Source organism: Emydura macquarii, unplaced genomic scaffold, assembly GCF_026122565.2.
Source record: "Emydura macquarii macquarii isolate MOO-44397 ecotype Brisbane River unplaced genomic scaffold, CSIRO-AGI_Emac_v2 contig_1170, whole genome shotgun sequence".
Classification (NCBI taxonomy): domain Eukaryota; kingdom Metazoa; phylum Chordata; order Testudines; family Chelidae; genus Emydura; species Emydura macquarii.
The window spans coordinates 104,821-117,933 of NW_027131307.1; the positions used below are offsets into that span (position 1 = coordinate 104,821).

Sequence of the window (13,113 nt, forward strand, 5' to 3'; positions counted from 1 at the left end):
GAGAGTACTGAACAGTCATCACTATCCTCCTCTATAGTTCATGGCAAACAGTGCTCTCTGGTAGGTTAAACCAAGAGAGTGGCTGCCTATGAGATCTGTTCTTGATGAGTGCATCTCAGGTTTATCAAGCACCCACCTATCTACGGATCCATCAGATCTGTGCAGATGAATGGAGCTCATTAAAACATGGAACAAGTGACAGCACACCTTCCCCTCCCCTATAACAAACAGCAATAAAAGCTAAAGACAGATTTTGTCATTCGTGCTGCTGCTGCAGCCAGAGTGCTCCCTGCTATCATCAGGATAATGCGGGGCAAATCATTTCCAGTCTTTTTCTTTAGCAGATGACAGAGCAAAACACTGGAAATCAGGGAGAAGAGATGTTAAAGGGAGAGAGTCAATTTAAAAATAGATACCAATGTACCTGTTTTTATATTTTGTTTACTTTTTTGCTCCTCACAATTTGGACAATGAAAAGCAATAAAGTCAATTACAATTACACTCTTGTTCACAGTCAGTTTCCTTTTCAGATTCGTAGAAATGCAAGATTTGGATTTTGAACGCTACAGGGAAGTTTTTATTTTATTTTGTTTTTTAAATAGTCTTCTTTGGAATTTTTAAACATGTAGAAATTTGTATTCTTTAAGGTTTTATTAAAACTATGCATTTACATTTTAGGGCAAACTTAAGTTGACATTCTCTTTTTAAAAAGACAGCAGGAGTGGTGAAGAACTCAAACTCCACAGTAAATGCTTGCCGATGATTGTAGTTAAGGCTCAAAAACCCAGAGACAAACAACAATAACCCCAACATTGTTATTTTTTAAAATCTCCCTTTGAAGGCACCTATGGTATACTCAGGATTTTTTTAATGCTTTGGGTTGGCAGTTTTGGGTGGTTATATTCAAAACAACTGGTATTTTTATTTTGTGGCAAAAATATTGTAGAAAGGGAAATGTTAACAAAGGACAATGGACTATATACATTGTTGACAAACAGAAATTTGAAATCAGGGACACTTCCAAAGGTACCTTAAATAGTTATAAAATGTTTGAAGGCTCTTTATCTTATTGAGCAGCAGGTCCAAGTAACAACTTTAAAGAGATGAAAGGAAAGTTTAGAACATGAAGCACATAATATAGCAATATGAGAACCTGAAGGAGGATAAGTAAACCTCAGAATGTATCCTATTTTAAAACAACACTTAATTTTTCCATTACTTCTGGTATCAGGACAGCAACAACAATTAAAAGAGCTTGTGTTAAAATAACTGAGTCCTTTACACATAGATGTAAATTCTGATTAAGCTGAAACTGCGGTAACACTGAGGTGTTCATTCCTCAGGCATCTGGATACACAAGAGATGGCCTGTATTCTCGCTCAAGAATAACTTAAGAGGACATCAAGTTCTCAGAGGCTGGGATGATCAAGGAGGAACCAAGAAATATTACAAAAAAGTAGACTAGAATTTCTGTAGATCAAGTTATTAAAATAACTAGAAATGCAGCTCAGGGCCAGATCATATAAGGTAGGAACAAGGTACAGACAAGACAGGAAGCAGAAGAAGCCCATCTCAATCATTCTCTTAAGCATTAGCAGTTCTTCACAATATTTTTTCTGCCAATACTTAAACTTCATTTAAATGTTATGTACAATAGTTAAACTATAGAGGGTAGGTATCATTAAAAGCATTCCCCACTAAATCGTTTAAGGAAAATCTTGCCTACACTTAGTCCACCACTGAAATATACTTTTCTTTTCTTTTTTTTTCTTTTCTTTGGGGGGAGGGGGGAAGGGGAAGGGGGAACAAAATGTAAAACTACTTGGAACATAGAATTTTTAGTTTTGTAAGGTACTAAAAATTACTTTCTGGTAGGTAAGTGATATATGAACAGGAGAGGCAGCATCTCAAATGAGGAACCATTGTCTTTGCAAGATCTACATTAAGAAAAAATAGAGATCACACTAGGAGGAGTTTAAAATTATATACATCTTGATTTAATATTGGTTTAAAATAACTAGTTCCTGCTTTTTAATTAGTTACACAAAAATATTGTGAGTTATGTTATTTAACTGTATAAAATAATTAATTTTATAAAATGTTAATGCAACATTAAGCATTTGAGATTTTAAACTAAGAAAAGCAAGGAAATTCAGAATTTAGGTGTACACTGCAGCCTTGTCTTTATCCCTACGCACTATGATGTGGTACGATAAGATATATTTTGAAATACTGATTTTACAAATATGGGCTAAGAGGAGAAGAAAATCCATAAAAACTACTGTTTAAGTGGAACTCAATAAAAAAATAGCCCACTAAAGTGAAGTAAGAATATCTATTCCAAACAACAAGGTCATAAGATACAAAAATACAGAATATAAACCTAAAATATCACTCCGGTATTATGTAAGACACTAGAAATATTTTATCTGGAATATCATGCATAATTCTAGTGAGCACATTGTTGAAAGAAAGAAGGCACTGCAAAGAACAAAAACAAAGCAGAAGACAACCAACAAGATTCAGTTTTGAAGGATACAAGTGGGTGTAACCTAATGAGAATCTTGCATTTTCCCATGCCTTTCTGATTTTTCCCTCTTCAACTCAAGTAAATTACACAAAATTCTTTCACAAGAACTCAACTCCTACACTTGTAGTCGTGCATAACAGGATTCTTGTCAGAGTTCAACCAGCAAGCAAGACAGTAATTACCACAGAAATCATAAGTGAGATTGGACTTTTAGTTACTTTTATCCCTTCTTCCGGATGAGTGAGAAAGAAATGAGTTACACATTTAGACTGGTTGATGAAAGAACTTTTCTTGTCCTTTCCTCTTCTAAAAATATTGTTTGGGGAAGAAGGACATTGCCAAGCAAAAATGAAATGAAAGGATTCCAGTAATTCAGGTGTTTGTTTGTTTTTTGGAGTTATACACACAAAGGTTTAGTAGTGGAATAAATCGCTAAAGAGGAGGAAAAGAAGCTGCTAGGATAAATCAGTTTCTGGAGGACGGAATCAACTCAGAGTGAGTTTCATAATCTCTGATCTCAAAATATTGTTAAATGATACCATTTGTACTTATGTTTCTAAATAAGATCTCAGTTCAGTGAGAAACATAAAAGAAGAATCCGAAGATGAAACCAAAGAACCCTTCTTTGTCTAATATCTATCATATAACCGAAATGCTTTCCACTTATCTTCCTTTTCATTCTAGCTACTAGAATGCTCTTTAGAAATGAAGAGTTAGCCAGCATACTTACACAACAAACCAGATGTAGTCCGCCTTCTGTTTGAACTTCCTTGATTGGCTTTTTCAGAAGCCAAAGAACCTCTTGTTTGAATATTTCTTTTTACTGGACTCTGCTGTGGTTCTGGTGCCTTCTCCACTCCATGAAAATATTTCATATGATAATGCAGCAACTTGGCTTTGCGGAATGATTTTGAACAGTCCAAGAACTTGCATCTAAACTTGTGATCTTGGTCAACAGTCGCAGTTTTTGAAGCAATAAAATCATCTGTTCTCTTGAAGGTTTTTGTTACTGTAAGAACAAAACAAATAAGATTCCCCCATGCTTTTGCTATATTTATCAAATGATTATTTAAACTTAAAAAAATTTAGACACTAACATGTATTTAAACATAAAATACTGTATTAGCTATGAAACAAACAAAGCTTTGATGCTATTAGCTGCTTTTGAGATCAACAGCATTGGCAGGGACTAACCTGAGGACTGCTTTCCTTATTGTGGATGACAAACTACTATTCAAATCTCCAAACAAAATTTTTTATGAACCAATTTTTTCTGTAATAGGGAACATTATATATTATAGAGCCTTTGCTTAACTTAGCTAACTTGGGCCAATGGCAGATATCACTGAAGCTTGCAGCACAGTAGTATCAGTGCTGCACACTATGGAAACTACATGATACAGACACAACATAGAATCATAGAATATTAGAGTTGGAAGGGACCTCAGGAGGTCATCTAGTCCAACCCCCTGCTCAAAGCAGGACTAACCTCTGCTATATCATCCCAACCAGGGCTTTGTCAAGCCGCAGCTTAAAAACCTCTAAGGATGGAGATTCCACAACCTCCCTAGGTAACCCATTCCAGTGCTTCACCACCCTCCTAGTAAAAAACTTTTTCCTAATGTCCAACCTAGACCTCCCTCCCTGCAACTTGAGACCGTTGCTCCTTGTTCTGTCATCTGCCACCACCGAGAACAGCCTAGCCCCATCCTCCCTAGAACCCCCTTTCAGGTAGTTAAAGGCCGCTATCAAATCCCCCCTCACTCTTCTCTTTTGCAGACTAAACAAGCCCAGTTCCCTCAGCCTCTCCTCATAAGTCCTGTGCTCCAGCCCCCTAATCATTTTTGTTGCCCTCCGCTGGACTCTCTCCAACTTGTCCACATCCTTTTTGTATTGGGGGGCCCAAAACATGTTTCATTTAAAATGGTAATAGCATATTCTATCAAGTTATTTTAAAACATTAATATCTTATATTAGAGCAGTGGTCAAGAGAAACATTTTTTGCTTGCTAACATATAACTGATTGGGCATGCAGATTTCCTGATTTTATATCCAACTGTAAATATCTGTTAAAGTTAAGGAGCTGTGGAGTGGTGCTACCATGAGGGAAAAGTCAGAACTGTCCTTCAAGTAAACCAGGTTTATTAACAAAAATTTTTAAAAATTGCACAGGGTAAATGTGAAGGCATGACATTAAGCAAAGGTAAATTCAGGATGAATTTCAAGAAATATTTCCTACTCAGAGATGTTTTAGACTATGTATTAGTTTCTCAATGGAGCTGCTGGGAAAGACTTTGTTTAAGTCTTCAAACTAGAGTATGTTCTATACAGAACACTGCTGCATTGGCCAGGAAATGACAGGTCATCCCCATCTATTCTAATGTTTCAAACAAAAATTTTCACTTATGTTTTTACTGGGAATTATTGTAGTCTTGAAAGTAACATTTTGATTAACAAAACAAAACGGTTTGAACTTATTGTTATGCTGACAACTATATCTAAAAAAGTGTTCAAGTGGGAAGAGTACTTGAAAATTGGAGAAAAGCAAACACAGTACAATTTAAAGAAAGAGAAAAAAATGATCCTGGCAATTATCGTCACAAAAATCCAACTTACATCACTAGTAAAATAAAATCACTAAGTATCTAGAGGCTAACGGAAACATATGAGATAAATAGAGAGAGTTTATAAAGAATAATTTTTTCAGGGACTACTTTGTGTTTTTTTTAAACAGAAATGCAAAGTTAGTGAATGAAGGCACTGCAGTTCATGTTGTGTATTTAGATTTTAGTAAAGCATTTAGATAAAACAAATACTTTACTACGAAAAACTCCACGAAGGATAATATTAAATCATGATATCTCAAGCTGGGGAAGGGGAAGTATAGAATGATCCAGAGCTAACAAGTTCAATGAACTGGAAACGGAATTAAGCAGCCTGTTAATAAAAAAAACAACATTAAATTGGGAGGAATTGAAAACATCAACAAGGACACAGAATTAATACAAAAGGACCCCAAAAGATAACAAATATGGTCAGAAAAGAGTGGAGGGAGGGAGGGAGGAGGAAATGACACAGTCACTGGAAGAGAGGAAGCTGGGAAGCATTACTGCCAAGATGAGCTAGACATAAGAACAAAAAATAATTTGGATAAATATTTGTAATATGAGGTAACAAAAATACCAAATGCAAATTCAGGGTTAAATACACAATGCCATCATGGAATGGAGCAGGAAGTAAGTTGTTCTAGTCTGCATTTGAAATGCACTCAATTTTGGGTACTACTTTATCTAAAAGAAACTGAAAAACCTGAAGGAGTTCAGCGAGAGAAAAGGAACATAAGAACTCAATATTGCTAGACAGACATTTATGAGGAAAGTAGGAGAGCTTACACATACACAGCAGGTTGGCTAAGAGAAAAGTGGGGGCGATTTAACAATCTGCAGTTATTTACTGGGAGCAAACAAGAATGAAGAGGAATTTTTTAGGATTGTACATGAGGGAAAAAAACAGGAGAAAGGGGGAAAAAAATATTAAGAAAGGCAAAATGTAGCTTTGGTATCAGTAAGAACTTCCTGACAGTGAGTGATTTCAAATCATTTTGATAATTTCAACAAATGTAGACAATAGGGCCACGCTATTGGAATGGCAAAATTTGTTGACACCAAATCCTAAAATATTGTATTCATAAAGAATAAAACAAAAAAGTAGAAGGAAATTTGATTAAATTTAGCAGTAACATGAAGATGGGAAACCATTTTCAATTGCAGCAAGGAGGACCACTTGGGTCTCAGGCTTCATCAAAAAATATTATAAAGATAACAAGGGAAACTATTATACAATTGTCATGATGAGACTGTCAGGAGTTCATTATCCAAGCTTGGTGCACCTAATTGATCTGATAATCTTAAGTTTGGAGAAGAGGAAGCAACAGAGCAATTGAGGGTGAGCTGGAGGCAGGTGAGAGAAGGGATGCAATGTAATGGGCACAAAAGAATCTATTCAAACTCTAGAGAAACAACAGGAAATACTCAAACATGCCAGAATTTCGAACTACAAAGTTTAGGTTATCACAACATACAGGTATTTTCTCCCCTTCATAGAATAATGCCCATAAGCAATTCTTTGCCCAGGAGAATTAATATAAAGTTGGTGTGCAACTGTTCCACCCAGGGAGACTTTGGGAAAGAATTGTACCCCAAGGAAGCATAATCTCCCCCCAAGCTTGATGGTAGGAAGGGAGTGTGTGCAGAGGTGGAAGCTTCTCTTCTCCCTTTTCAGACACATGCACAACAGCCAAGGAAAAACTCGACCTTAACTATTGTGATTCCTGGTCATATGCACAAGATTATCAGGATTACCCAATTTGGAGGCAGTAAAATATTTTTAGAGGACATACTGGCAATGAACTTTCAGAGGTTCCACCTTTTTCTGGAGCACTGAGTGGAAATGAACCTAATATTCTAAACAAGTAATTTTGTGTGACTATTGAGGTCTGTCAGTGTGAACCCTTTATCTATCCAACCATCTATTTTGGGGTTCTTATGACATAGAAAACAAAAATAAAAATTATTTACCATAATTCTGGCCTTCTGCCACAGATCACCAATGTATAAATCATATAAATATATCTTGAACCTTTGGCTTGTGGCAGATCCTATTTCATTTAGAACATTCAGCTAAGTTATTAGGATATTAACCAATAAATGGCACAAGCTAAAACATGCAGACTATAAGGATCAGTAACTTTTTATCCTTAAATTACCTTTCATACAAATAGAAGAAAAATAAATCAACTCTTCTGAATTCTACCACTCACCCACCCACTGACCACTCAATCTACTGCTCAATGTATCGTCAAAGGACACAATCTTCAGGTAAGTAGTTTATAGTTACATGGGTTATTCTGTTTACTCATTTAAAATTGATAGGACATTGCTTTCTTCCATTCCTTTGGAACTTCCTCAGTTTTCAAGACTAATTAAAATTAAGCCTGTGGATCAAGAGGTGAACTCAGCCCTTCAACTCTACCCAGTGTGGAAAAGTGTAACTTTGAAATACTGAAATGGTTCTCTTGGACCTATATCTAATGATCTGTCAAAATGCCAGTCTCCAGCACAGATCTTCTGGCTGTGGCAACAAGTTTACTTGACTCTATTCTCTTCTAAGGCAGCCAGCTGGCCCGGATTCACTGACTTGAGCTGACAACTTTTATGATACTCTGGGAGGAATCGTGACGCATGCAGCTGCAGGATATGCAGCACTTTTGTCAATTTGGGGCAAACATTTTCTGCATTTGAAGAGACTAGGCTGCTTGTCCTCAACTGAAAACCAAGGCCAAAATGACTAAAATTGTTTAGGAAAAAAAAGATCAAAAGTGCTAAGTAGACTGAATCCTTGATGCATGTCCAAATTAACACATTTCAAGCATAATTTTAGAAAACAGCAGTAGGAACTTCACAGCAGAATATTGGAAAGAATAAGGAGGCACTTTTAAAATCAGAAGCCAACTGCTAAGAGTCAAGCATCCCCTGAAGTACCAAGCAGCAAAAATAGCTGTGGAGCGATTCTGACCCTGTTCACAGACAGAAGCAAAAACAGATACTAGCTGTCACAACAGCTGATGACCAATCTGGCTCACATCCTAGTTGGAATGCCTCATGACTGAGTTAATGCCCATCAACTAATCTGTCACCCCACTGAAGCATGAGATCCACAGAGCAGGAATCTTTAATCTTTTTTCCCAATCATTTATTGAGAATTCAAATACAGTAACAGAATATGACTGTTATCCTTTAAAATTATATATAAATTAGTTTAATGTAACAGTCACATGAAACATTATTGCTGAAAACATAACCAGAAATTCAGGAAAAACAGGGTTACTTACCAGTAACTGTTGTTCTTCGAGATGTGTTGCTCATATCCATTCCAGTATAGGTGTGTGCGCGCCCCGTGCACAGATCCCCGAAACTTTTTTCCCTTAGCTAGCCCCGTAGGGTCAGCTCCGGCGCCCCCTGGAGTACCGCGCTCATGCCGTGGTACATAGGGCGCTGCTGACCCTGCAGCCCCTCAGTCCCTTCTTTCTGCCGACTCCGACAGCGGGGACGGAGGGTGGGTTTGGAATGGATATGAGCAACACATCTCGAAGAACAACAGTTACTGGTAAGTAACCCTGTTTTCTCTCTTCAAGTGATTGCTCATATCCATTCCAGTATAGGTGATTAAATAGCCATACCTTGGAGGTGGGTAGGAGTCAGCGTTGAGCCACTGTTGCCAGCACAGCCCTGCCGAAGCCCATGTCCTCTCTCGCCTGCTGCACAATGGCGTAGTGGAACGTGAAGGTGTGGACCAACGACCAGGTCGCTGCTCTGCAAATGTCCTGCAGGGGCACTCGTTCCAGGAAGGCCGTGGATGACGCCTGAGCTCTGGTTGAGTGCGCTGTCACAGGTCCTGGAAGCGGCACCTTCGCCTACTCGTAGCATGTTTTAATACAGGTGGAGATGCACTGGGTGGAGAATGCGCTCCTTCTCCGAACCGTGTGGTTTTGGAAAAAACACGGGGAGGAAGATACTCTGGTTATAGTGGAACTGAGACACCACCTTGGGTAAGAAGGCTGGGTGGGGCCTCAGTTGGACTTTATCTTTATAGAAGACCGTGTAGGGGGGCTCTGATGTTAAAGCTCTAAGCTCAGAGACCCTCCTAGCCGATGTAATGGCCACCAGGAAGGCTACCTTCCAAGACAGGACGAGCAGCGGGCATGTAGCCATAGGCTTGAAGGGGGGTCCTGTTAACATGGCGAGGACCAGGTTTAAATCCCAGGGAGGCACCGAGTCACAGACCTGGGGATACAGCCTCTCCAAACCTTTGAGGAACCTAACTGACATGGAGTGGGAGAATAGTGAACGCCCCCTCCATCGGCCGATAGAAGGCCGAGATACCTGCCAGGTGCACTTTCAGGGATGCCAGTGCCAGGCCTTGGAGCTTTAGGTGGAGTAGATACTCCAATATCACCTGTATGGGCGAGCTGGACGGTGGGACACCCTGGGATTCCGCCCAACAAGTAAAACGCTTCCACTTGGCCCGGTACACGACCTGAGTGGAAGGTTTCCTGCTGCCCAGCAGGATATGTTGGACCTGCGCCGAGCAGGCTCTCTCTCCCTCCGTCAGCCACAGAGTCTCCATGCCGTCAGGTGGAGGGAGTCCAAGTCCGGGTGCAGCAGGCGACCCTGGTCTTGTGAGAGCAGGTCGAAGCGCCTCGGAAGTGGGAGCGGCGTGTCGATAGACAGGTCGAGCAGCATACTGTACCAATGCTGTCATGGTCACACTGGCGTGATCAGTATCATATCCGCTCTGTCCCTCTTGATTTTCAAGAGGACCTTGGGCAGGAGCGGGATGGGGGGAAACGCATACAGGAGGGGCCCCGTCCAGTCTAGGAGGAACGCGTCGGAAAGGGAGCCCGTCTCGCGACCTCGGAGCGAGCAGAACCTCGGGCACTTCCTGTTCCAGGACGACGCGAACAAGTCCAGTTGGGGAACCCCCCACTTCTGGAAGATGAAAGTCACACCTCCGGGTGCAGTGACCAGTCGTGTCGGGGTAAGAACAACCTGCTGAGGCAATCTGCCTCGTCGTTCCTGACCCCCGGGAGGGGAGAGGCAGAAATGTGAAAACTGTGCCTCACGGCAAAATCCCAAAGACGAATGGCTTCTTGGCAAAGGGCCGATGAGCGTGCTCCCCCTTGCTTGTTGATATAAAACATGGCCGCCGTGTTGTCTGTGAGGACCTGGATTATCCTGCCTCTCAGGAAGTTGATGAATACTTTGCAGGCCAAGCAGACTGCTCTGAGCTCCCTGACGTTTATGTGGAGGGCTCTCTCGTGTATTGACCATAGCCCTTGGGTGCTCAGGTTTCTGCTGATGTGTGCTCCCCACCCACTGTCCGAGGCGTCTGTTATTAATATCACTGAGGGAGCCAGGTCCCTGAACGGAACACCTCACAGCACCTCCCCTGGGTCCTTCCACCAATCTAGGGAGGACAATACCTGGGCGGGAACCGTCACTACCTCGTTTAGCCTGTGTCTAGCCGGTGCATACATTGAGGCCAGCCACCCCTGGAGAGGCCTTAACTTGAGGCAAGCCAGCCTCACCACATAAGTACATGCCGCCATATGTCCCAACAGCTGAAGGCAATGCCTGGCTGTCGTCGTGGGGGACCTGTGGAGATCATTGATTATGGCGGTCATGGTCTCAAACCGGGTCTGAGGAAGGAGGGCTCTGGCCTCTCGTGCATCTAATATGGCCCCTATAAACTCTATGCGCTGCACCGGGGTGAGAGTAGACTTCTGCTCGTTGATGAGCAACCCCAGTCTGGTGCATGTGGCGCAGGTAAGGGCCAGGCTGTCCTTGACATGGGCCCTGGACTTGCCCCGGATCAGCCAATCTTCCAGGTAGGGGAAAATCTGGACCCCTTTGCGGCGCAAGTGGGCCGCTACCACTGCCATGCATTTTGTGAACACTCTTGGTGTGGATGAGAGGCCAAATGGCAGGGCAGAAAACTGGTAGTGGAATCCAGCTACCATAAACCTTAAAAACTTCCTGTGGTCTTGAAGGATGGTTATATGAAAGTACGCATCCTTCAAGTTGAGGGCGGCATACCAGTCCCCTGGATCTAGGGCGGGAATGATGGAAGCTAGAGAAACCATATGGAATCTGTTTCACCTGATAAACTTGTTCAGGCGACGTAGGTCCAGGATAGGCCTCAGGCCCCCCTTGGCCTTGGGGATTAGAAAATACCGAGAATAGAATCCCCTTCCCTGTTCCTGTGTAGGAACCTCCTCTATCGCACCTAGCATGAGGAGGGAATTGACCTCTTGTATGAGGAGTTGCTTGTGAGATGGGTCCCTGAAGAGGGACTGGGTTGGGGGAAAATGTGGGGGGGGGAAGCCGTGAGGTGTAGTGCATAGCCCCTGCGAACTATGCCGAGGACCCATTGGTCGGTGGTGATGGCTTCCCATTCGGCTAGGTATGGCCGGAGTCTGTGTTGAAAGGGTTTGGACTGATCCCGGGGGGGGGGGGGGGGGGGGGGGGGGGGGGGAAATAAGTGCCGCCCTCGTGCACCCCGTCAAAACTTCTTATGGGGTACATTGCCCTTGTTAGGGCCTTGTTGTGACACCTGATGGGGTCCCTGCCGGTCGCGGCGGTTAGGCGCCTGGTACCTCTCCCTACCCCTCCTGGGCTGAGTAGGTCTAGGGGGCAGCCTCAGTGGAGGTTGCTGCTGCCTCTGTGCCTAGGGCCGGTTCTGGCGCCTCGAGGTCTGAGGTGTATAAAGTCCAAGGGATCTCAGGGTGGCCCGAGAGTCCTTTAAAGCGTGTAGCTTTTCATCGGTCCTCTCCGAAAAGAGGCCGGAATAGTCAAAAGGAAGGTCCTGAATGGATTGTTGGACCTCCTGGGACAAACCTGAGGCTTGGAGCCAAGAGCAGCAGCGCATGACAATGGCCGAAGCGATCGCCCTGCTGGCTGTATCCGCTGCATCACTGGTGGACTGCAGAGCCGGCCTAGCCACCGCCACTCCCTCCTGTACTACCGTGGCGAAGTCCGTGGCCTGGTCGGGGGGCAGCCCCGAGGAGAACCTCTGTAACGAGGACCAGAGGTTTAAATTGTATTTTCCCATGAGGGCCTGGTGAATGGCTACCCTCAGTTGTAGGGCCACAGTGGAATACATCTTGCGCCCAAAAAGGTCCAGCTTTTTGCTGTTCTTGTCTTTAGGAGTGTTACCCTGACCACCCTGACGGTCCCGCTGGTTCACTGCATCCACTATAAGTGAACCTGGAGCGGGATGAGTATACAAGAATTCAAACCCCTCCTTTGGAACATAGTACTTCCTTTCAGCCCCTTTCGAGGTGGGAGCTACTGAGGAGGGAGTTTGCCAGAGGGTTTTTGCGATTTTCATGACCCTCTCATGAACAGGCAGTGCCAAGCGTGATGGGCCTGTTGTGTCTGAAACACCAAATAAAGGATCCTCCTCCTCTGACATCTCCTTAATCTCCAGACCGAGATTATCAGGCACCCTCCTCAGAAGGTCCTGGTGGCCCCTGAAATCAAAGAGGGGGGCCCTAGTGTCTCTGGCCGCCGTCTAATCTGGAGAGGAGGAAGATTGTGGAATGGGTCCTGTGGAAGGCCCTTCCTCTGGGTCAGACCCCTCCTCAGAGGGGTGACCCTCCTGTGGGTCTATTGTGGGGGCCAGTGGTGGGGCCACCGAAGTATGAACAGAAGTGGTCCCTGGCCCCATCTGAGTACCCCACGGCCCCCAATATGGCCATTGCCAGGGGCCCTGGGGCCATGCAGGTGCTGGTGCAGGAGCCTGCTGACTTAGCTCCATCCTTCCCCCTTTAGAGCCCGAGCCACTCCGCCTGTGCTTATGAGCTCTGGAAGGGGAGCGGCTCCTAGATGAAGAGGATCTTTGGTGCCGGCATCTGCGGTGCCTGTGAGGGGAGGAGTTGCTGGAAGAGCTGTAGCTGTCACGGCCCCTCCCCCTAGACGACTTGCAGTGGTACTTCCCAGACCTAGATCGGGAACGGTGACGTC

General features: G+C 43.4%; 1 protein-coding gene across 6 annotated transcripts in view; it reads right to left on the minus strand.

The window, feature by feature from the left end:
• PHF20 (PHD finger protein 20) overlaps window positions 1-13,113 on the minus strand; it is a 184,254-nt gene that overhangs the window by 83,144 nt on the left and 87,997 nt on the right. For all 6 annotated transcript variants that reach the window (XM_067546848.1, XM_067546847.1, XM_067546843.1 and 3 more), the window contains one exon: window positions 3,261-3,539. In XM_067546848.1, the coding sequence (XP_067402949.1) occupies window positions 3,261-3,539 (279 nt within the window). The remainder of the gene's footprint in view (window positions 1-3,260; window positions 3,540-13,113) is intronic.